The sequence below is a fragment of the Apus apus genome, chromosome 13, assembly GCF_020740795.1.
Source record: "Apus apus isolate bApuApu2 chromosome 13, bApuApu2.pri.cur, whole genome shotgun sequence".
Lineage (NCBI taxonomy): Eukaryota > Metazoa > Chordata > Aves > Apodiformes > Apodidae > Apus > Apus apus.
Window position 1 is genome coordinate 10984675 of NC_067294.1, and position 25086 is coordinate 11009760.

The window sequence follows — 25086 nt, forward strand, 5'->3', positions numbered from 1 at the left end:
AAACGTGCACCAGTATCTCTGAAGCCCAGCAGACTTTTTGCCTCCCTGTACTCCCAGATTACCCATACAAATGTTTATTAGCACACAATGTTCTCCAGATAAAGTTTAACATCTTCTCAGGGCAGATCCTTCTCGTAGAGGGAATATGCATAGTGACTGCACCAGAGTGTGGCCTTGATCCAAATTACTGCTCCATGATGACAGAGTACACAGTGTCGGTATTATGGTCTTGAAGAAATGTTTTTCAAAATGAAAGACCTTTTCAAACAGTAAAAATATGAACTGTGAGCAGGAACTCTGCTACATGCATGGAAACTGTCTAAAAAGCTAACATACAAACAACATTTACACAATAGGCATCTGGCAGCATTTTCAGACATTTTTTTAATTTATTCTGACATGCTATAAAGGAATAAATTACACTGTTAAAGAATTACCAGCAATAAAAGTATTTCTTTCTTTCAGCTGGGCTAGAATAGGAGTGAGAAGGAAGACAGCCTGGGGCAGTAACCAATGTGAATTCTGCATGGTGTGAGGCTGTCCCCAAGAACAAGAGTAAATCTGGTCATATCCACTTCACAAGAACTTGAAAGAAAATGCCTTGGTTTAAAACCATCCAAATACTCCATTCAAATTTTTCTCAAAACTAGCAATCACAAGGAAGTCCAGCCGATAGAGGACATGGCAACACTGGGAGGCTGCCAATACCAGGTCTGCAAAAGATGCCACTTGGTTTTAAAAAAATTAAATCTGAGTACAGAGGGCTGGTCTCAAACAACAAGTTATAAAAATGCAAGACTGCCCCTTCCCCCTCAAGGAAAAAATACAAAATTTATTTAAAAACAAAATGAGGAAGAGTTACAACACTAAATCTAAAATGATTTAGAAAGAAATATGACTTCTTTTGCTCAACAAATGGCCTTGAAACTTGGTTTAAAAACAGGGTAATGTAGATTTCTTAAACTGAATTAACAAGGCAAATTAAAAAAAAAATCTCATTTCCTTACAGAAACAGTTCTTAGTTTTTAATGAACTTGTAAACAAAAAAGCTCCCGCTTCAAAATAAAAACAAAATCCCAGATCATATAGATGTTTACAGTGATTACATTTATCTAAGCAACTTACATACAGGTTCAGTTGTAAGATGTTAACTAAATTTTGTGACAAATATGCTGTTTTTCCTTTTATACCAAGAACATTATAGAGTTAATGCAGAGTCCTAAAGATTATCTAGTAGTCGCTAAGTTTCTCTTAAGTCTTCACTTTAGATGCTGTTATTTCTAGCACAGGTAAGCAGGCAGAGTCTTTCATATGCTTAAAAACTGGAATCTTTGGTTACTACCATGTCAGCTGGCTTGGTATGTTGCACATAGAAGCCAACAACTTTAAGAATGTTTTAAGTGTACAACTTTCAAAACCCAGGGAGGAATAACCAGAAAAGAGTGCACAATTGTGAGCATTTACAATTATCACAACTGTTGCTGAAGACTGTTCATGCCATTCTTCCAAAACAATGAGATCTCATAAGCAGTGTAGTTCAAAGTAAAAAGGTAACAAAAATTGGCATATGCACAATTTTCTCCACTTGTGTGTCAACCATTAGTTAACTTTTCCACTTGAAAAAAATGCAATAGAAAACTGGACACCATGTTTCACTATCTCAGTAATATTCACAATTACAGCTGCTACAACTCAAAGTGCAGCATCACTGACACTGCCCAGAGCCAGTTTTTACTGATATTAAGTTCTTTACACCAAGTAAATGGTTGCCCACAGCCACTGGCAAGTGTACGTATGAACTAAAATTTCTAGGATTTGGGGAGTGACAAGTCCTGCTCCAATCTGCTCTGCTTTGTCCCATCCTCGCCATGCTCAGAAACCTGCAAGATAAACACAAGGGCAACTTACTGATACAGGATGAAAATGAGAAACAGCCTTCATAGCAGGAGAATTCAACATCAGTTATGGTCATTCAAAGGGGAAAATGCTGCTCTGTCTCAGAACTTCAGAGCTCCTGGTGTCCATTTCCAAAGCTAACCAGCATTTGCCACCACCCTTTAGCTCAAACACACACCTCTCTCTCACACCTACTGCTGTGCTGGAAAACAGGCTTATGTACCAGCTGGATGCCACATTCTTCAAATAGGAACTCAGACCAACAGACATGTTATTGCCACTAGGAAGCAGGATGTAATTTCATAGGATTGTTTTCTACTTGTCTGCAATGTCTCGTGTTTATATCCTTCAATGTCAAACTGTCAGCTGATTGCAGTGGTCCTTTTCAGAGAGACAGAACAGCAGTGTCACACACACAGAACGAAAAGGAACAGGAATAACTTACCTTACAGTAACTGGTGCTCATTACACACACACACACACACACGTGTAATGCTCTGGGCAGTAACAACAGAAGCAGGAACCTTTGACAGTGACTAGGAACCCAGCAAACCTTCTGTCCTTGGAAGGACAAGTCAAACAGCCCATGTGACAGGGGAGGTGGATCATCCAGAACAATTCTTTTGGAGTTCAGAACTCCAAATTACAAGCTTGAGACATTGTGGAAAAGGGAGAGAAAAGGAATACATCCACAGATCTCAAAGAACCAGTTACTGCAAGCTAAGCCAGTCTTCAAGTGACTGCTTACACACTCATTTCTGGTGACTCAGGTAGTAGCACTGTGCTTTAAAGGGTAACAGGAGTCTCAAGCAAAGGCTACTTTGCCAAGCAAGTTTCCGTTCTGGATGCCCTCCAAGCAGCATGGTATCCTGTTGATGTAGGAATTCATCTGAGTAACAGCTCTGAGTTTTTGCAACAGAAATCTCTTCAGAGTGAAATACAGACAAAGCTGACCTCAGCTATAGCTTGTGCTGTCATCCAGAGAAAAGCAAGTGCAAACAAGTCTTAAACATAGCCTGACATTCAATCAAAAATGTATCTGGATAGTACCCAGAAAGCAGCTTCAACTCTTCCAGAGTAGGGTACAGGTAATTTAGAAGAGATTTAATAGCTTTGTTTGAAGTCAATCTTAATGCACTGAAGGACAATTCTCTTTATGCAGCAGTAGGAATTCTAAAAAATAAATAAAAAAATCCTGCACCAGAATTAAGACAGCCATTCCTACTTGAGTGCAAATTCTCACAGACCCCCAGTGACTCCTTAGGTCCAGTGGCCTAAAGTTGTCCAGAGCCCTTACTGGATGCATACAACCAAAAGTTACACTGTTTTTCCATGTAGTGTTTTCAGCAGTGAACACTGATTCATCGTTTGAACCACTTTCTCCATTAAAGCTGCCAAAACTAAGTCAACAAAAGAGTCTGCTCCCAGTGTGGAAGCAGATCAACCCATTGCTGTAGAAGCCTGGATGTTTCAAATAAATATAAGATCCTGAACCTGAGGACAAAGGACATTATATGGTGATTATTTGTTAGAACACCTCAAATGCAAGTTATTATGGGCAAGAGAATGCCCAACTCTACAGGGAGTAGATCTCAAGTAGTGAACTAAGTCTGTTCTGAGAAATACTGCCATGACCACAGGCATCCAGTGAATGCTAATGGGACTGCTGACAGGCTTACAGGACTCCATACTGAAGGGAATTAAAAACAACCCTCAGAAATGGAACTGATGGACTTTACCTTGGAGGTGTACTGCTTGAGTCAGTTTTATGACTAAGAGTAGCTGACTGTAAGTACTGCTACAAATCACACCTGAACAACTGCTGCACTGTCAAGAACCAAGAGGCAAACTTCCCAGAGTCAGCAGAGAAGCTCTGTCTGTTGAAACAGTTCACCTCTCCCAAGTTCAAAACCAGCTGATCTTGCTGTTACAAAAGACACTGCACAGGGTTCCAAGGAGGGAAAGGCAAAAAAGAAGAAGAAAAAAAAAAACAACAACCCAGGGAAAAAAGGCCACTGACAGAACAGGCTATGCTGGAACCAAACAGAATATTCAGCCTGAACAGCTGCTCAATAGGGCCCAGTGAAATAGTTTGATATGGATCCTATTTAAAGCAGCCAGGAATATCTATAAATCAGCATGCTGTCCAAATGATCTAAGTAGTGTAAGGCTCTGGATGTTTAAGAAAGAATTAATTTTTCACACCCCTGCTCTACTCCACTCCCAAGATGCACATATTCAACAGTACTTGCACTTTCATAGAGTAAACTGTAACCAATTTGTACACTGTAACAAATTTGTAACCAATAAATGCACTATAAACTGCTTTTTCCAGTAGTCTTGTTAAACTGGATACAGTTACCAGAGGTGTAGAACTCAATACTATGAAGTCTTTTAAGCCATTTCAGCATAGCCTTTGCTACAGCAAGTTCATGCGAATTTAACTGAACTCTGGAAAAAAATAAACCAGCTATTTAATTAATCTTCCATGTGACAATAACATATAAGCCATGAAGCCTCCTGCTGGAGCTTAGCTGGTTTCAGAAAATCTTCATTAACAGGCAGTATTTCCCACAAAAAGGCATACAGGATTTTAGAAATCTGTAATCTTTACTTTGATGAAGTGCCTAAGCTAACTTTTTTAGGAAACAAGGCAATCTTCAGATGTTTGACAAGCACTACTTTAATGCTCTGCTGACATTACAGCTTGATCAATCCAAAGGTCACACCATGGGAGGGGAGAGGAGGAGCCACTCCCCCAGAAGACTGTTACTCCTGCAAGAGCCAATGAAATACTGCTGGAAAAACAACAGCTTCTCTATAGCTGTAGCCATGGGCCTTATTACTAAAGGGAAGTGATGAGGCAGGTCCACTGGGAAACAAAAATGGTCTATTAGGTTCAACTGGAAGACAGTCTCCCCGTTACTCATTGTCAGTCAGCTGCAGCTTGGCACTCTGTCACTAAAACCTCACTAGAAATTGAAGGCAGATAATCATTATAATGACCTCTTCTCCACTTACAGAATAGCTCTTGGTCAGGGACCACCTGAGCCAGGAAAGTGGCACATTGCATCTCAGAATGCCTCACTATCAAAGTAATATTTCAAATGCACACAACTTGATTTTCAGGGCAGCATCCATTTACAGACCATCAGCTATGGGAAGACCTTCACTTTAAACATGAGTCGTTGTGAAGAATCTGCAAGTTTGCTCACATTATTTCCTACTGTTCTAACAGCCAACCTTTCCACACCCTGACATTGGGCTGAATGCAGTAGTGGGTCTGCACTCCAGTCAGAGCTTGTGTATTTCAGGAAGCAATCTAAGCCTGAGTGCTTAATCACCGAGCCTGCTATGAACTGGAGTTCCAGCTGAAGAAGCCTTCAGTGTCATAACACCTGTTGGCTCCAGCAAAACAAGTTGGGACTCTCTCTGTCACAAAGACCCTGACATTTAATGGTATTCTATGAAAGCTTTTTTCTTCAAGAAACCATTTCAGATTGAGGCTTGGAAAGATCAGCAGGTATTATACTGCACCCAAAAATATGAGTAAGTGTTGTATTTTTTGATAGGTGTTTTGACAAAAGCAACCTGGTCATGTTTGAATGCTGCCACAATACATGAAAAACAATGGTAAGTTTCCTGTAAACATTTCTGCAATTCTTTGACTGCCAAGTCTGCCATGTTAAGTGTAATTGTATACATATGATAACCACAACAAGGACACACCGAAGAGTGGCAAACAGCAGCAATACCTCAACAGGCTATCTCAGCAGCAATAACTTAAAATGTAGCTTCTCTAGCCTGACTCAACTTAATTTTAGCTTAAATTTTATCCACAGCTCATCTGAAGATCAGTTTCATTACAAGACTGGCTGTAATAATCACTTAATTCTGGAGACCTACTAGACTAACACTGGCAGATTCACATCACAAAAATTTTAAAAAGCTTCTAGAATGTTAAAAATAATTTGATGTTTCTTTTCAGAACTCAGTTTTCAGTTTGAACACAATTACATCTTGAACATTTCACAACATTTCCCCTTAAAACCATAACATAAGAACATTAAAAACAGTGAAGAAACCTGAAGCCCCACACCAGAGCATCCAGATACTTCAGAAAATTGTGACTTGGCCATCCACAGCAGTTTAGGGTTACTCAGTGATTTAGGGAAGGTATTTTGAGCTCCTTGGTCCTTTCCTTTAACTCTGGACCAAATGTTTCAGTGTAAACCCAAACCACTGGAAGAAGCCAGATCACTCACAATTTTCTGTTCCCAATGTTTGAAGCATACAACAGAAGCAAACCCAGAGCACTATTACCAGCTGGAACAGAGTAGAACCCAAAGTCTCTAGATCCTGGCCTAGTTAATGAGAATTATCCCTTAAGAAGTGTTAGGTCTAGGATTTTGGATTGCTTAATGTATTTTTATATATATAAATATATATCATATATGTATATATATACATAAAAATAAATAAAAATGTCACATTCCCAACACCAAGTCAGTTTCTTGTTTTTGGAAAGTGGTTAATGTGGGAGCAAAAGATGCAGTGGTTAAAATGACCCAACATCCCCAGAAGAAATGGTATGAAGAACAAGGACATTTTGGTATAAAGTTAGTAGTCAAATTCTCCAAGGACGTCTTTTGTTTTTGCTCTTTAAATTAACAGCCAAATACATTTTTTAAACCACCTCCTTGATCTAACACTTAAATTGCTGACATTGTCCAAATTAGTGTAATTTTTTTTTTCCTGTAACGTCACTTGGTTCTTGGCTACTAACCTTTCATGTTACTCTTGGATTTGTCAGTTTGCTTGCCTGTGGGGGTTTGGGCCTGCTGCCCCTGCCCACTGGAAGAGGCTGCCTGCTGTGCTGCTTTCTGCTTTAACATTGTCCAGTCGAATGTGTAGTCATATTGGTGGTTCAAGGTCCTAAAAAAAAAAAAAAAAGTGAAATACTTTAATGTAACACATCATATCTTCCTTACTGCAAATGCCAAGAGTTTGTTGAAAAACCAGAACCAGAGGTTAACTCTTTTGGTAAGCTGCTTTGGAGATTGAGTGGTATATAAATGCTAAGTATTATTAACTTAAAGGGATTCCCAAAGCAAGTCCAAATACCATCAAGTAGCATTTTCTTCACTGCTTACACAGGAGTCTGCGTATGTAGAAGCAGCACTTCCTCCCAAGCCAGCTAATCTGCTTGTCTGCACTAAGGCTCCCAGATTATTTTTTAAAATATATATAGTTTCATGGAGAGACTGCAGTATTGTAGATCATCAAATAATAATTGCTTTGGATTCCAGAAACCCGGAGGGAGACTCTTGACAGATCAGAAACAGTTCTTCTTTTGACAAGATGCTGATCACTCCACAAGGTTTAGTTTGTATTCTGGTTTCTCTAACAATTTCAATGAAACAGGACTATTCCCCTCCACTGAAATCCATCTCCAGGGCACCACTGCTAGTTCCATCACCAACCTCCAAACATGAGCTTCAAACAATTCTGCTAAGGGGTCAACTTTTTAAGCTACTAGATACAGAAATTGAAACATGGGCTTAAGTCTACCATTAGTGGTCAGACCATGCAACTCAAAACCAAGCAAACCTTTTTATTTTGAACAATATTTTTCAGGTCCTTTAAACAGCTTTTCAAAATCTGAAAGTCCCAGAAAAACTTCCTAAATCACACACATACAGAGCAGTTTTCTGCAGTGCAAGTCCCATAGAGTAGTTACTAACTGATAAAAGGCTGACAAATTTCTGTACTTTTCCACTTTGAAACTGACCTGAAAAGAATACGGAATAATTGCCTCAGATACATGTAATCTGGTGCCTCTTCAAAGCGCAGGCCACGACAGTAGTTCAGATACATGGCAAATTCTGCAGGGAATCCCTGTAAATCAACAGTGTTAATCAAGCCATGGCTTGCAGCAAAAAGCTAACAACCCTATAAGAAGGCAAAAGGCTGTATTACTGACTATAATGGCAGATAAAAACTGGCTGAAGATTCATGTGTAAATTCCACTTTGCCTCATTATTTATTCTGTGTTTCAGAAAGTGGATTAAATCAGCAAGTTACCAGGTACTCATTCCTTCCCCAGAATCGTTACCTGATGCATGTGTTGCGATCACAAGTCCTCTGCTACCAAAATCTTCATCATACAGCATATTTAACCTCATTAATCCTAACCAAATCTAGTTCTTATTAACTAGGTTTCTGAAATTAGTAATTGTCTTTTAACTGACTCCACTCATGTTTCCTTGATGATCTACTTGAGCATACTAGAGGCCAAGGTCAGTTACCACTGCTAAGTGTGAAGATTTAAACCATGAAGACTTCTTTCAAAGATTCCTTGCTTTTACATATTTATACATGTAATGCTACATTAAAGCCTATGTGTAAATAGGTAATAGCAGACAGCACAGTGCTGTGCTACCAGAAAAAAACACAGGGTGTAACAGTTCAGCAGCCTGGGAGATGTTGTTAGACTGTGAGCATTTATAAATGTGCACAACTGGAAGTGCAACACCTGGTGCTGCAGTTTAATGTGCAAAAACTATCACATTTCTCAAGGGCTTTGTTAACAAGCATGTGGCTGCCACACCTCAAGAGAAATCTTAAGACCCAAAGGACTGCACTGGGAAGGACAGTATTGGAAAAATACCACTCTGCAACAAGGTTTTAAAGATCACTTGATATCCACTTCCAGTACAGCCTCTACTTGAAATACAGAAAACAATCTGAGCAATCTTGAAGAGGCAGAAGTGAGTATTAATGGGCAAGCTATACAGCTCTACCTTGGCTTTACCTATCCAAGAAGGCACATGTACAACTTTCCCAGTAGAGCTGAAAATATGAACAAGCCACACCTAAGAGAGCTGGAGAGCTAGCACAGCCAACAGTCACCAAGAGCTGGAATGACAGTGGCATGAACTACACCAAGGAACAGCAGTGAATGCCTGCCCTGTTGCAGAGTCTTGTTGTGTGGCCAAACACAAGGCAACCATGGCCACCAGAAAGTATTAGTCTCACATGGCATTTGTTGCCGAGTATCTAATATATTGACACTAGTTTTAAAACAGGAAAAAAATAACTTCCATTTCACAGTATGACATAATTTGGAAACTCTTACCTTACACAAAACCTCAACAGGAGTGGACATTTTCTTTTCACTAATCTTTTCATACTTTTGCTTCTTTGTTGCAGCCTGTGGAACATGTAGGTCACAATATAAGAGATATTGTGCAACACTGGATTAACAAGGACAGTAGCAAAAAAAAAAATTACAAAAATCCTTTGGTCAACCATAAGTATTTTATGTGAAATCTCCAAGTCCCACACTCTTATTGCAAAGAGAATGAAGGTCAATCTGGTATTAAGATTTGGACACAGTTTAATACCATTTGTCGCAGTCTAATGCTTCCATCACATGGCACAGCTCATGGAGTTCTGGCTGATGCTTTTGTCCATTAAACAGACCAGACTTGCATTTCCATTTGCCAAAGTTCTATTAATTCCCACTCAGTATCCCATTCAAGGGCTGCCTGTGTTTCACTGAGCAGCCATTACATTCATTTGCAGCTGAAGAGTTCTAGTGTTTCACAAGCTGCTTGCCTGTTTAGAAAACTTGCAGCTGCAACACCATTCAGTTACACAACACTCACACACAGGAAGAAAAACAATTAAAACACAAAAACAAATCACTGAAGTCTATGTAACAAGTAAGAAATATTTGCCATGCTCGTACTTGGCTACCATACATGACAATACTTGAAACAAGTCTGCTGCAGCTAATAATTACTCAGTCATACCATTAACTGGACTGAAGATTTCACTGAAACTGAGCTTGCTGGGCCAGAGATTATTTCCTTGCTCTCTACAGCAATTCAAAAAGCCACTAACAATGTTATTTTCTACTTCCCAAAGAGGACCTCAGCCTGTAACAGGACAATAATAAATTGCAAAAGATGATGTAAGCTATTGTTTAACATAAATTTTAAGACAGGCAAACAATACACATTTTGCCTGCTGCCTGAAAAGCAGAAAGAACCTTTCTTTTACATTCTATAAGTACAATGTCTTGGGAAAAGGTGCTTTGTATAACTGAAGCTAAACGTTAAACAAAACCACCTATCCAAACCAGCAGGCAGAAGCACAATACTCAAAAAAAAAAAAAAAGGAAGAGTGGGAGGGAGAAAAAGCAACATAACACCTACCTTTAATCCTTGCCAAGGCAGACTGGTTCTGTTGAAGTACATCAATACATAGCCTAGAGACTCCATGTCATCTCGACGACTGCAGAAAGACAAAGAACATTTGGCATTTCATACTTTATTCCAAATGGTGCAAGCATTCAAAAGTAAAATTAAATAAATAAATTATAATTACAGAATAAAACCTAAGCTTTGGTGCAAAGGAAGGTCTCTTTCTAACACAGCTAAGACATCTAGGTGTTCAGGATTCCACTGGCAGACATGTAACAAGTCTTCACAAGCAGGAAGGAGATCCTACTCATTTTTCAAGCCAGTCAGTAGGCATTCTGTGTGTAAGCTTCTATCTGCAGTTACATTAGAATAATGTGGGAAACAAAAGCTTTAGAAAATAAAAATTAAATATTAGATGTCTTTCCCATTTAATTAGGTAGCTTGAAGAGAAACGAGTTTTACCTGCAGGAACCACAGAATGCATTGTGAGAGATATATGTTGTTAGCCTTAACTTCATTAAGGAAGTTAATCAGGAGTTTTCCCTGAACCTTGCCTCAATCTGGGAACAATACTGAACATGTAGCCCAAAAAAAGGGGCCTATTTCCTCACTCCTGAAGTTCCTCCATTATTTTTAAAGGACAAGAAATATCTAGAAAGGTGCATGTATTAGAGGTGCCTCTGCTTTCTTCTTACAGCAAGGCAGTTTCAAGGCAGCTATAGAATTCCAAAGTTATCTATCCACAGACTTAGTCACTGAGAATTTGCAAGCAAACTCATCTAAGAGGCTTCAAACATTTTCTGCACTGCATATGCTCCAGATCAGCACTTCAGTCAAACAACATCATACTTTGCTACACAGCTTTCATGATTACTAAGGCTAGTGCAGTTCACTGAAGTAGAAAAAATGCTCCATGTTTTTTTTTCCCCTTCATGGCAAAGTTGCTTCTTCCCAGCTCTTGTAGAATCAGACTTTTCCTCTGCCACTGACATCTACTCAACAGGAGACAGAAAAATAAGTTATTTTTCTACTCTTACCTCCCTTATCAAAAGAATTTGATAGGCTGCCACCCAGACAGATCTGCAAGAGTACTGAAATGGTGGCAGTAAAGACTAAGCACCTACTACTCCCACAAGGGACTAAAAGGCAGAGAGTGGTATTGCAAACAGGATTATACATATGGGTATTTGTATGGGTAAAACATCTCCCTTCCAGTGAGAACAAAACAGCTCCCTTTAATAGAGAACAATCTGCAAGAACCTGGACAGATCTACCTCCAGATCTTGGCAGAAGAGGAAAGAAGTTGCAGGTGATGGTTTCTGTTACAGCCAACCCAATGTAACCACTAATAATCATCAGAACAACCTGCATGTCACCCTCTCAACTTGTGTCCCAGCTCTCTGACCCTTTGGAGAATCAGTTCAGGGAGCCATCCCAGAAAAAAAATCAGCTTGGCTCCTTAAACCATTTCACCACAGGGACAAATAAGCCCTAGCTGAGTCCAGGGCTAAGGGAAGGGAATACTACTTCATTCCTCTTTAACAGCAGCTACCTCTGAGGTTATCTCAGCTGTAACATGAAACCACAGCCAAAGACAGATGAAAAATACCAAGATCACAACAGTTTGCAAAACTTGCTAATTCACTTAGAACTGCAGATTTTAATCATCAACATGAATCAGTGAACGAATATGGGGCCATGACATGAAAAAAAATTCTGGGAAGGCAGTGGTAAATTCAGAAGCAATACAGGAATTAAGTTTCCATCCCCCATCCAGTTAATTGTTTAAATATTTAATTTCATTTATTTTGTAGTAGAAAATACTTAGTTCTGTAAATCTGTAATGGATATATTACATTTGAGCTCATATTGATAAAAGTGATTTTCAGGATTTGGAAAAAGGGACAATACTCTTCATTACTACAAGAAATGGATAACATTGCAAACAGCTCATTGAGAATAGCTATGATCAGATACAGTGACAGTTTAAGTGCAGCACTAATAGTCCTGCCATAAGCTGCAGAACTGGTTTCTGCTGATTACAGGAGTATATTATTTGTCTGCCTCATTGTTGGCTTGATCTAGACAAGTTTATTAGCTTTTAGCATGCAACAAGCTACATTTCTAAATATGTTAGAATTCCCAGTACCAGCAGAGATGGGCTGCTGCTACAACACTGTAGTAGCAACATGCTTTTGATCCAGATGATAAAAACGTTTGTTGATTAAGTAAAGCTCAAGCATATAAACATAAATGTGTACATATACATACAGAGCCACAACTACGGTTGTGTACACCAGAAACTAAAATACAGTGTGAGTGAAGTAGAAGAACTTTAAGTCTTGTTTGCAGGCAAAAGAATAAATAATAATTTACTAACTTGAATGGAGAGCAACACCATATTTAGAAAACCTTTCCTGGCTATGGAATTGCAACTCAAGCCATTTAGCAGCGGCATCAGCAGGTACCAACACAATTGGGAAAGTGCACCATTTTATTTGTGAAAGCCCCATGACATATGCACATGGAAATATTGCTTATCTTTTAAAAAAATCAAAACAGTACGCTGAACACCCACCTTATGCCTGCAAGAACTGGACTCTCATGAAGCAAATTAGATGTTAGAATTTTTTTTTGCCACACAGCCAAAAAGAAAAGCACTTGCAAAGGGATATACGCACACATACTCATAGAAAATTATTTCAGAAGCTTACAAATAAGATCATCTTGCAGCCTCCATAAGCACAGCAGTCATCTCCTTGAACTCACCTCTGCTCAATGCCAAGATGTGCATTGATACTGGCATATCGAGCTGTGCCAGTAAGATTTTTGTCTTCTCTGTATGGTATGTGTTGCCTTGTCCTGTTGTCCCGGTACTTTTTGGCCAAACCAAAGTCAATAAGGAATAACTTAAAGAAAAATGAAAACAGATTATACTTCTATTCAATGCAAGGAATCCCCAACCTCTTTCACTAGGCATTAGCTAAATTTTAAGACATCCACACAATGTAACAGCCTGCAGTTAAAAGGAAGCAAAGTAACAGTGCAGAGTCACAATGAGCTTTAACTAGTCAGGTAAAAAACTTCACAGTGAATTAGTTCAAGCCTTTTCTCAGTCCAGTGGAATAGACTAGATCATGCTACTCAACATCTGTAGCTTAGTTCTACAACTTTAAGTTACAATTATAGATCAATAACCACAGTGCACAATTTAGGAAGGGAACTAGTATGTGCAAAAGCACACTTCACAAAAACCCGCTCAAACTAGAGCAGTTTACACATAAAGATAGTTAATGGTAGCTCAGCAGCTTAACGCAAACAATGCACATCCTGTATTCTTCTCTAGGGGTCAAAGAACACTGGCCATTCTGCAGAGTGTAAGGCCAAAACCTTCAACAGCAAACAAGACATCTTGCTTTCAATCATATGCTCAGTTTAAAACTACCAGAACACTACTGCAGCAGCATGACACACTCGCTGATAGTATCAATACAGCCAGGAAGCAAGAGTCTAGGACATGGAATCCAAGTCAGGTTTCTAATAACCAAGCTTGCCCAAGGATTTTGGTGTCTAGCATGCTAATTAGCGTGCTAACAGCCAGTCTATCTACAAAGGTTTATATATAAACTGTACCTTCTTGCAACAAGTTTTCAGGACTAGACACAAAAGCTCAGGCAAAAATACCTAAGGAAAATTTCAAATTCTAGCAATCAGCCTTGAAGCTACAAGTCATCACACTGAGCTTGTAATTCCAATGGTGGATTAATGTACAGGATCAGGTACTACAACCCCTACAGATTAATAAATACTGCAAAAGTAACTTGGGAAGGGGATGACGGAAAGAAGACACAAGGTTCAAGAAATTATAAGTAAAAGCCTATTCAGTATCACTTTAAAAGGTGATTCCAGAACAGAAGATGCAGCTTTAAATAAAAGCAAGTACTGGAGACTGATATGCAGGTATCCCTGCACCCAAGACTGAAATCAAGGGTCACTCTGGCACACTGGAAGTGCTGTGAATTAAAAAGTGACACTCAACACAAAAGTATCAAAGATACTGAAAGGTTTCTGAATTGCATGGAAGGTATGTTATAGAATTCTGGTTGAAGATTTTCTAACTATAGTCTAGACAGCAAAAAAACAAAGCTAAAAGCCTCTTAAGCCACTGATGTCGGAGCAGAAAAGGTGAAGTCTTGCCATGATCTATATGCCACCACAAAGCAGTTGTACATTTACTGTTACAGACAAAGTGACCCTGAAAGTGCAGAACGCTTTGAGCAAGAGGCGGTAAGCCCGAGTTTTCACATCAACTACACTGGGCAGACAGTTCAGAGAAGTGGGGGTCTTGTCTTTGCTGCACCCACCACAGCTACCACTAGAGGTAGTTACTCACTTAGTGAGCATGGACATGTTCTCCTGCTACCAGGAAATTAGTGATTTTGGAACTTCTCAAGCAGACAGTACAAAGCTTCTGTTATTGCTATACTGCAAATGCAGCTTTCCTAGAAGCAAAGCTTGAGCTCAAATGCAATCCCTTATTTTCTGATTAAAGCTTTCTGATCTGATGACAGCCTCTGATGTATGGTTTGCAACAGCTACTTTTGCAGGCACTTTGCCCATTAGTTTAAGCAGACTATTCCTTGAGAAGGAGGGTAAACCAAACACTATATACACCAGTCAGAAAATTTTTGCTGCACATTAGTTACTAACACTTTAAACAACGTAAAGCCTTCACGTGCTGTCTCTAATCTTGGGGATCTTGCTGACAATTAATGGTATAAAAGGACGAAGTCACAGTTCATGAATCAAAATTGTTAACAGTAGAAGAGTGCTTCTAATACATACACAACTGATGTCTAGCCCTGTTTAACACTGACTTGGTAAGAATGTTTTCCTTAGAAGTTAGAAAATAAATGTTCTGCCTCTTCCACAGCTGCTATGAGCGTTCTGTATTACAACTGAACAAGGTGATGCTGCATTCTCAAGAGGTATATATAGAACCTCAGAAAAAACAAAGCAATCAGTTCAGCAACACAGGCTTGTTTTTCACTAGTCAAGTAACTGGATACTATATTATGGCACTGACTTCTCTCAGGAAGTTAAGACTCATTCTGAATTTCCAACTGCAGATGGGTGTAAGATGGGAGTTAAGTCCATCATTTGTCTTGCAAAGAGTTAAATTAGGAGGTACAGCCTGATTTGGATGGACATCCAAAGTATCAATGCCAGCCAGCAGGAACACTGGCCAGCAGGAACAGAAAAGTATTCCCACAGATAACCTCATACCACCTTAATTCTGTTTGTTGCACCATCAGCAGGAAATTGGAGAAGTAGGGCAAGATTTTTGCCAAGAGCAATGAGCGAAGCAGATCAAAGTCTTTGCCTCAACTGATAAGAGACTTTCAGAAGCAGACAACAGAAGCCTGTCAGCTCACACACAGCAGCTAGCTGCCTGGGATTTCATACATGAAGACTATTATTGTGGAAAGTTACGGACTGATCCTATGGCCAAACTCCTGAGCTATGATTCATATTTAGCAATTTCCAGCTGTCCTGCTACAAACTGGCATATGTCTTCATTTCTCTCCAATTCATCTTCTCTTAAAGAGTCAGGAGTACAACATTTAATGCTACAAGACCATGCTTCTCCAAGATACAGTTTATTAAAGAAATATAATTGTATAAGCACAATGGATGAAAATATTAGAGTTCTCATCACACATTTGGAGACATTTTAAACAAAAACAGCAAGGGAAAGAGTCTGGCTGAAGCAATAATTGAACTTCTCCACGTGCATTCAAAGACACTGCAGGAAGGCTACTGGAAGGCAAGCAGACAACCCTACACAGAAGTCCTGTTGTTTCATTAGGGTGACACGTCCATTCTTCAACACATTGAACAGACTGCAAGTTTTAAAGGGCAAAAGTAAAACCTGCTTCTGCATCTGAAATCAAGCATGTACATTTAACCCTTTTTAATATCAAGTTTAGGAAATAACTCCACAATTTAAACAAGCGCCACAGGGAAACATCTTAGTAATGTTATATGTTTGCCAAGTATGTCTGAATAATGCCAACATAAGAGGTGCTTTTGCAAGGTCTACATTCTCCAAGAAAAAAAACCAAACCAAAACAACAGAAAAACCAAAAACAAACCAAAACAAAAATAAAGCACATGAATTTGGGGTTGAGGTTGGAATAGGAGACAGTTCAGACCTGGTTTAATCCTGAGAAAGATGGGTCCTGAGAAGTACTAACAGTCATGCTTCTTTTCCTCTTCCCCACTGGAGATTCTAAACACTGAACAAACAATAGAGGGTGGCAGTGCATCAAACAGTATTGCTTACATTGCAACAATGGCCGGCGCAGACAGGCAACACCGAGGCGTTTGAGAAAGAACAGGGTAGCCAAATGCCATCCTTCTTCCACCAAGCACTGTAGTTTTCAAAAAGCTATGTAAGTTTGTAATTTTTTTTAATTTTTTTTTCCAAGGAGAAAATTTGGAAGATGTGACAAGGTAATTTCAACTATGAGCCGCTTCAAAATGGCACTGCCTTGACCAGGGGTAGCAATGGTGACATTTGGCTCTATTAAAAAAGGAAATTGAGGCTTTGCTTGCAAGAGCATCTTTTGGATCCACAAACTGCCCTTCCCCCAAAAGACATTTAGAAAAAGTAAATCTTCAGTAAGGAAGAGGTAGAAGGCATTTAGTCACCTTAAAGTTTACTTTCATAAGCATGCAGGGCTTATTTCTAGAAGAGCTGAAAATTTGTCTTTTGAAGTGGGAGCAAAATTTCTCCCAAACACCAAATTAAATTTTGAAAAAAATATTTTTTTTTAATATAACTGACAGGAAGCTACTGGAACAAGATTACCATGCTATTCTAGTCTTTGTGGCCACATTCTCTTTCAAGTGTGTAGAGTAATCTCTACAATATGCAAAACTATCCCTAGTTACAAAAAATAAACAAAGTAAATACTGTATGGTGGCAAAGGTTCCCTAGATAAAGCACTTGGTTCCAAACTGAAAACAACCCATTCCTTGTTTTGCTCATGTAAACCTATTGATTTGTACTTCCGTCAAGACCTCCCTTCCTAATCTCTAAAACCCTACAACAGTAATAAAGCCCACGCCCATAGTGTTTACCACCATATCACTATGTGGCTCCTTAACTAATCCACTAATGGGGGAAAAAATAGAATGGTTTACAGGCAATTTTGTTTTTCATTTCAGCTGATGCAAATCTAACATGTTCCCCCGCTAAAGTAAGCACAGCAGCATGTTCTAGGCCATTAATCCACATCAAGATGAAACAGAATGCAGCAATGCCAACCCAGCATGACTGTGCAAAAGTACAGAAAAATGGCCCAAAAAGAACAACTGGAAATCAGAAACTAAAACTAAGAAAAAAAAAATAAAGTTTAAGTTATATTCTAAGTCATGCCAGAAAATTAAGGAGCCTAACTGCTTGACACAGCAGAGAAAAATAGAGCTGTACAGAGTGAAAAGTATGAAACTTGGGAACAAGCAAAGTTTAACAGCAACAGGATTACATAAAAAGACTGCCTTTCAGCTGGACTTAAAAACTTTTCCAACAATGGTTGTATCTAAACATTCAGTGCACTGCACCTCTTCAGACAAGAGCTGTTATTTCATGTTAATCAAGCTTTTCCCCCTCTAATGTTCACGGCCCTGAAGTTGGCATTCATACAGGCAAACAAAGGTAAACATTTTAAACACTAGTAGTGCCTAAAGAGATTAGACATTCTCTGATGGCATATAGAGAAGATAAGTGGGAATCTTGCTTCCAATAAACCACTCGATCTCATACATTTGTCCTGGTTAATTTCTATTAAGTAGCATGCTTAATGCATTGCCAATGCTGCCTGTCTGCCCGAGCTCGACATACAAATTGCAGGATTAAGCATATTTCACTCCAGAGAACTAAAAATAAAATTAAAAACAGTTTTCTTCTATATAAGGTTTTCAATTGAAACATGCACTTCTGACTACGTTTACCCATCCAAACAAGTGCAACCACCTTAGCCCGTCCCCCCACCCCATTTTTTTTTTTCCACACAGCAAGCTGAGAGCAGTTTTTTGTTGTATAACATATTCAGATACTCTAGAACTTAAATTTTCCATCAACGTATTTTCATTAATTCATTTATTTATAAATAGGCATTGGCTATTAGCTGTATCTGCAATTCTGATGTCTGAAGTTTTCTCTTTACCAACCCCTCACTGCAAGATTTAATGCCCCGATGACTGGTAGGTCAGGAGCTCCCACACTGGCACAAATTCTTTTCATCCCAGTCAGCCCCAAAGCCAAAGATAAGATTTGACTTTATCATTGAGGAAAAAAAAAAAATGCTATTACAACAGTCCTCTCGATAATTAAACTCCATCACATGAGAAAAGTAGCTAAGTATTCTCTAGGGTTAGTTTATGATCTTGTTGCAAACCTAGAAATCATCTTGCAATCAAGTGCATGGGTACAGGGTGGATCAGAGGCCCATGTGTATGCCACTGTATTTAGAAGCAGATACTGAGAAATCAAAGTTCTCACATCAAAGCATCATGGTTTACCATCCAAAACATGTTACAGCAATGAGTTTTAAAAATGTTGTGCAGCTTGACTCAAGTAACATAGCCACTCCCTTTGGATCCTTTAAACAAAGAGCATTAGACTAACCTTATTACAGTGACGCCCAATACCCATTAGGAAGTTATCTGGTTTAATGTCTCTGTGTATAAAATTCTTTGTGTGCACATATTCAATTCTACTGATCATCTGCAAAAAAAAAACACAAAACAACAGCAACAATAAAACATACTATTTCAACGAGAGCAATACAATTCTCTTAAGCCTTCAATGAAAGCATGAACTTCTAGTGTTCCACTCTGCAACTTAAGTTTATATATTCGATTAATTAAAAACAAGTCTTTTTATGCTGTTCAAGCACATTTCTCTCTCACATGTTAAAATTCCATGATCTTGGGCAGGAAATGGCAGATTAAATACTTGGAACTATTTGAGACACTCAAATTCATGTTCTCAGTATACTGTTCCATTAAAGAGCAATTTATTTTTCTTACTTCAAACAGAGGTTTTCTACATATACCACAAAACAATTTTAAAGCTTACTCCCTCCCACTGCCCCAGTTGTTCATTCATCTGGTTATTCATTCACCATCAAGAATCATTTTGACAGGTAGCAGTTTGCACGGAGCAAGTAACAACTTGATTCTGGCCCATACTGTCATATCTAGGCTACTGTGACTCAGGAATAAGAGTCAGCAACGAAGATGCAGAGAAACTCTGGCACATCTGTATCATCATACATGCTCATACAATTTCCTGTGCATGAGATCACAGCACATGCTTCTATGTGGTTCAGATTTCCAGCTAAAACCCTCTCCACGCAGTCTTTAGTGAGCTGAATTGACAAAATCATACCCTTGACAGCTGTTCTACTGGACTCTGACGTAAAAGCCAGTTCCATGCACTGATATGACACATCCTGCTCTATGCTTCCCAGAGGACAACTAATTAGTGTTAATCATCTAAAGGAACACTGCACAAAAACCATACAGATTCCCTGGAGATGCTGAAACACCCAGACTCCAGCTAACTGAGCAGGCAAATGGCTCTCTAAAGCAACCATACCACTCACTGAAGGCAGCTGAGAATAGGAATAGCTGACCTTGTCTCCATACAAATGCTGTGAGCTTCCTTGGCCAAGAGCCTGGGATTCTATGAGCATCTGGCTAAGTTGACAACTTGGTACTAACATCAATTACATAATATTAGATGAAATCTAAACTACCACTGAATATTCAACTCAAGAAACCCTTACAGCATTTCTAGTACCTGAAAATAGTACAATAAACTTAAATAGCAATAAAAAAGTATGGCTGGCCATTTCAAATGCTGTTTTAAAAAAATATCAATTGCCAGAAAAAGACTAACAGGTAGTAGGTACTGCTGAGGCCTTAAGTAATGGACCTCAGTTCTAGAGGTCTTGATTAAGTTTGATGTAGACTGGCATAGCCAGTAACAGCTTTAAGAACTAGCTTTAAGCACCACAACATCTCAAACTGTATTTATTAGCTCATGGTCTGGTACTAGAAGTTCCAGGTGGTGGTGAATGCATAGTGACATTCAGCAGGAACAGACCCATACACTTGTGTGTTGCCTACCTGTCACCACAGCTGGCCAACACAGAACAGGTCTCCACTGAATCAGATCAACAGTAATTGGAGACAGCTCTAGCCCTTCTAACACCACCCCCATCACTGATATTGGGGAGTTAATCCACCCATATTAGTCTCCATAGATTAATGAGGTTGTCCTTGTAGAGCTACAAGGAGCTGGTGTCTTCACTGCCCTCCTATCACAGGCCTACAGTCACTTTGTATGCCACAGCACACAGAAGCCACCATTACTTCATTCCTGTATAGGTCAAGTGTTCACTCAGCTGTAGAAAATACTGCACAACACATGATTTAATCCACTTAAGAGAACCACTCTGCACAAAATATTTCGGGGTTTTCCAACTTCCTCCCAGGAAGATGTATACATACCTGGTCTGCTAACATAAGTACTGTTTTCATGGTAAACCTGCGAGAACAGAAGTTGAAGAGGTCTTCAAGGCTGGGACCAAGAAGATCCATAACTAGAACATTGTAGTCTTTTTCTTGACCATACCACCTGGAACAAAGAAAATAATCCAGTGTTAGCAGGAACCCTAATGGAACCCAGGATACCATTAGCCATCTTGGTTGCAAGGGCACTTTACTGCCTAGTGTTCAATCTTGAAAGCTATCTAAAAACTAGGACTAGTAGTGCCTTATCTTTCCTGGTAACAAAGTTTGAGGACAAGGCAGAATACACAAGTTGGCAAGGGTGTGTGCACACATTTAATCTGTCCTTATGAAGAAACTATTACACTTAAGTAACAACGGAAATATCAAACACACAAAAAGTAATCAAAGCAGAAACCATTACATGTCAATAAACTGAGGTGTGTGTACAAAGTCTGAACTGAAACTCATCTGCAGGACACCTTACACTCCAATCATTGCTTCCTACATGAAACTTCACAGAAACATCTTTAAATGGTTTAGGCTGTTTTCAGGTACAAATCCTCTGCAATAGACCAAAACAGCTCATGCAGTTAACTCATATACTACCTCTTCATGCATTCAAATCTAACAAATGGCAATCGAGTTCTACTGTCCTATTAGGTAGAAGATAAATGCTCTTTCACAGGTTTTCAACATCAGAAAGGGAAAAACACTCAGTGCCATAAAAGTAAATATACAGATGTAGCAATATATCCGTAGCAGCCGAACAGACTGTGCTATACACCCTTAAATGTCTGATATATCAATTTGGGGCAAAAAATTAAATGTTACCCAAAGCTTTGAGGCCAAACAGAAGGCCTCCCATGCATGTTTTTCCTTCCAATCTATATCTAGCATTTCCATCTTAGTGTTGCTTTACATTATCTGCAACTGGGGGAAGAATATTTCACCACCTAAGCTGCCTGTGAAGACCTGGAGTCACACCTTTCACTTCTGCAAATCTCAGCTGTGATAAGCACTAAAAGACCTGAACATTCTTCTCTACACATTTCCAATACCTGCAGTTAAGTGAGAGGTGTGTGAAAAACTATGAAGCTGTGCTGGGTACTAGTACATCACTGTAAAGATTCAACACCTTATTGATCAGAAGGCCTTTGCTATGCCCCTAGTCCTTATGATAAGGTCCTAGTACTAGGAGTCAATGCCACTGACCAGCTCTCTCCTGGAAGAGGCTTCAAGTTTCCAACAACTGCGGTGCAGACAAGACACTAAGAAAATATCCCATAATAAGAGCACGTAGATAAAAAAAATAAAAATCAAGATTCAGCTCAAACACAGTAGTAGCTGGGGCTTAAAGACCTGTAAAGACATTTTATTTCCACTTTAGGCAATGACTCCCAGAGAGTAATGCATAGTTGTCTGGAAAATAGTTACCACTGAAAAAGCCAACGAATTCCTTGGTACTCACAGGATTCCAAGCTTAGCCAGGGTAGTAAAGTAAAATGCTTACAAAGAAGCAGACAAGATTCTATATTTGTATTTGTTTCAGAACTACTGGCCCATACCTTCCCACTGTTGGGATTCTAGTATAAACCATGCACTTTTATGAAATTTTTAACGATGCATTACCAAGTTTTATACAGACTATGGATCATACTCATCATTTTACAGGTCAGCCTAGGACCTTTATTCATTCCCTACAACAAAAGGCGATGCAGAGTATGTATTTTGAAAGCAGTCATTCAAATGAAATGTCAAAAACAGTTTTTCTCCAACATTCTTATGTTAACTAATATTTATCAGTTTTGCCTTCTAAAAATTCATTGACTGTATTACGATGTACCAAAAAACCCCCAAACACCAAACCAAATTACAAGTGACTCAACTGGGAAAGCACGTTGCCAGTATTATTGAATGAAGTCTGTAATTTATGAAGAGGTTAATATTCACACTGCAACCTGACGCCAAGCTGTGAAACGTATGCATGCTGAAAAGACTTGCCTGGCTAGGCCCTTTTAAGGAGTGATCAGAAGCTAGTTTCAACTGCTGGAGAAACCAAGAATAGTATTTAAAAAATGCAATGTGGAGACGGAGAGTCAAAATAAGATGCTATTGAGAAAAGTTCTTAACTAAATACAAACCAGTTTCAGTTGAAGAATTACTGACTATGCCTGTATATCTACTTCTTGGTTCCTACCAAAGTCACCTATGCAAACAGCCAAGTAGTTTTGACAAAGCTCTATAAACAACTTGATAGGTCACAGTTGAAAACGAAACATCATGGTCATTCAGATTAATAAAAACTGGACCAGTGACCTACCTAGTTATTCTGTCACATGAAATATAAGTTTGCTGTGAAAAAGTCTTAAAAAATAATTTAATCAAGCATTCTAAGGAGTAAGCCAAGATCTAGATAAAGTATCACTTTCTTCAAGAAATGGAAGTTCAATTCAGATGCTGAGTGTAATTGTTCAGCACAGTAATGGTTCAGTGCCCAAGAGACTGCAGTATAAAAGAAAAGGATCAAAGATCAGTCTTCAACTGAGCTAAGAAAATTTAGTTACAGCATCACAGAAAAAGTGAAGCTGATGAAAAGTAAGCCTACCCTGGGAGCTATATTTTAAAAAGCATTTGGTTCCTCTGCAGGGACCTCTCTGCTTAGTAAGTGCAATAATTCAGGCTGATTGCACAACCTCCACTTGGCCTACTTCTGCATATGCACAAGAAAATTTTCATCTCCTGATCATTTTGCACTGGTGGGAAGCAGAATCAACTCTGCAAGACAAAGTTTTAAGACATGAACTCCTAGTATTTCATTTTTATGTTCACCTGCCTGTAAATTCTCACAGAAGACTGAACCATCTATTAATTTCACTACTGGCAACTAAAACATCTGCTAGGGTAGTGGAGTAACCTGTGCTTTATTTATTTTGCTAACACTGCACCCAAGTTTTCATTTCCCTTGGAACATTTCCAGGGAAAATGGGATTAAAAAGTAAGGCTACATCACGTCCGTTCAAAGTCTAGTAGCTGCTACTCCTGGCATCTCTGAGTGAAAATGTTTGAAGACTTGGCTCTTCTCAGGACACCTTGGATATGATATGTAAGAGCTTGACAAGTCCTCCTTACTCCCATATTCAGTGTAAGAAGCATATAAGCACACCTTTTGGATAAGCACCAATTCAGAGCACTTTGGCATGCAAGTTTTACCACCACTGGGCTAAAATGCAAAACAATTTTGAATTGTTTTGGCAACAAACTGAACAAAATTTTTAAAATCTGGTGTCTCAAAAATCTTCAAAACTTCTAATACTGTGTCAGCGATAAAAGACAGAATATTAGTAGCTCACTAAGGAATGATCCATAAAAGCCCTTGGCAAGTGTTAGATGATACTAAGCATCGCAGAACACAAGTGTCCCACATGTCAGAGATTTATGGACCTTTTTTTCTTCAGCACACCTGGAAGTACTCCATCTCATATTGAAGTCGAGGAAGCAACAGCAGCAATACATTTTAAGCCAGAAGAGTTTTTGGAGGGGAATAGAAAGTGGGAGCAAGAGATTTACCTACTTGACAGTTTACTTGGGGTGCGTAATGACTCTACAGGTAGTTACACATAACGTATTATTTCAAAAAGAAAAGTTAAACTACCAGACTAAGAAAACTCATTATTTCTCTAATTTATTCCCAGTGTTGTACAACCCACTAGGACACATTTCCTAAACACAGAATTTTGATTCTGTAGTACAGGTCCATTTATCTCTACTTATGCCAAAATACACACAAAGTATGGATTATTATCAACTTCCTTGAAGAACAGCACTAGATGACCGTACTGAATGCTTTACAAAACATTAACAGGACAATATTATTATGAAGAGCTAAGAGATACCCTTGTACAGTGTAACACTAGCATCTGATAGCACTGTTCAGAGCCCTAGTCCATATTCAAGCTGTAAGGCATGCCCCAGCTCACGTGATGCATGAAAATGCTTTGTCACTCTCCCTTGCCCCATCTGTTTAAAGCTACAGATCAAATTACTACAGATTAGTTGGAATACAGCAAATATCCTTTATAAAGCTTTCCTTCAATGCATGGTTAAAGATTGAACAGTGACCTTAAATTGACTTCAGTGACTTATCTGACCGAGACCTACCACGTCAACAAGTTTCCAAATCATGTGGTTTAGCAGCCCGATATATTGCCCCAGTATACGCACACAGCCCAAACCTTCTATAACATCCTCAATTTCAGTATTTGCAGCTCTATGCTAAACAAGTGTCACATGACAGTACTTTGCAAGTATTTGGCTTCCAAATCCCATACAGTAAAGCAGGTATGATGCCAAATAACATGACAAGTAAATGTTTTCTTAAACTCATGTGGGG

At 38.9% G+C, this 25086-nt stretch overlaps 1 protein-coding gene across 4 annotated transcripts in view; it reads right to left on the bottom strand.

The window, feature by feature from the left end:
* Positions 1 to 366: 366 nt before the first annotated feature.
* The window catches only part of CSNK1A1 (casein kinase 1 alpha 1), a 34373-nt gene continuing 9653 nt past the window's right edge, over positions 367 to 25086 (bottom strand). Inside the window, exons 3-11 of one of the 4 annotated variants that reach the window (XM_051630959.1) lie at positions 20694 to 20820; positions 18802 to 18900; positions 16322 to 16405; positions 12876 to 13015; positions 10119 to 10197; positions 9035 to 9109; positions 7688 to 7794; positions 6683 to 6831; positions 367 to 1880 (exon numbers count right to left, since the gene is read on the bottom strand). In XM_051630959.1, the coding sequence (XP_051486919.1) occupies positions 1873 to 1880; positions 6683 to 6831; positions 7688 to 7794; positions 9035 to 9109; positions 10119 to 10197; positions 12876 to 13015; positions 16322 to 16405; positions 18802 to 18900; positions 20694 to 20820 (868 nt within the window). In that variant the 3' untranslated portion in view covers positions 367 to 1872. The remainder of the gene's footprint in view (positions 1881 to 6682; positions 6832 to 7687; positions 7795 to 9034; positions 9110 to 10118; positions 10198 to 12875; positions 13016 to 16321; positions 16406 to 18801; positions 18901 to 20693; positions 20821 to 25086) is intronic. The other 3 variants (XM_051630960.1, XM_051630961.1, XM_051630962.1) reach the window with 3 other exon arrangements.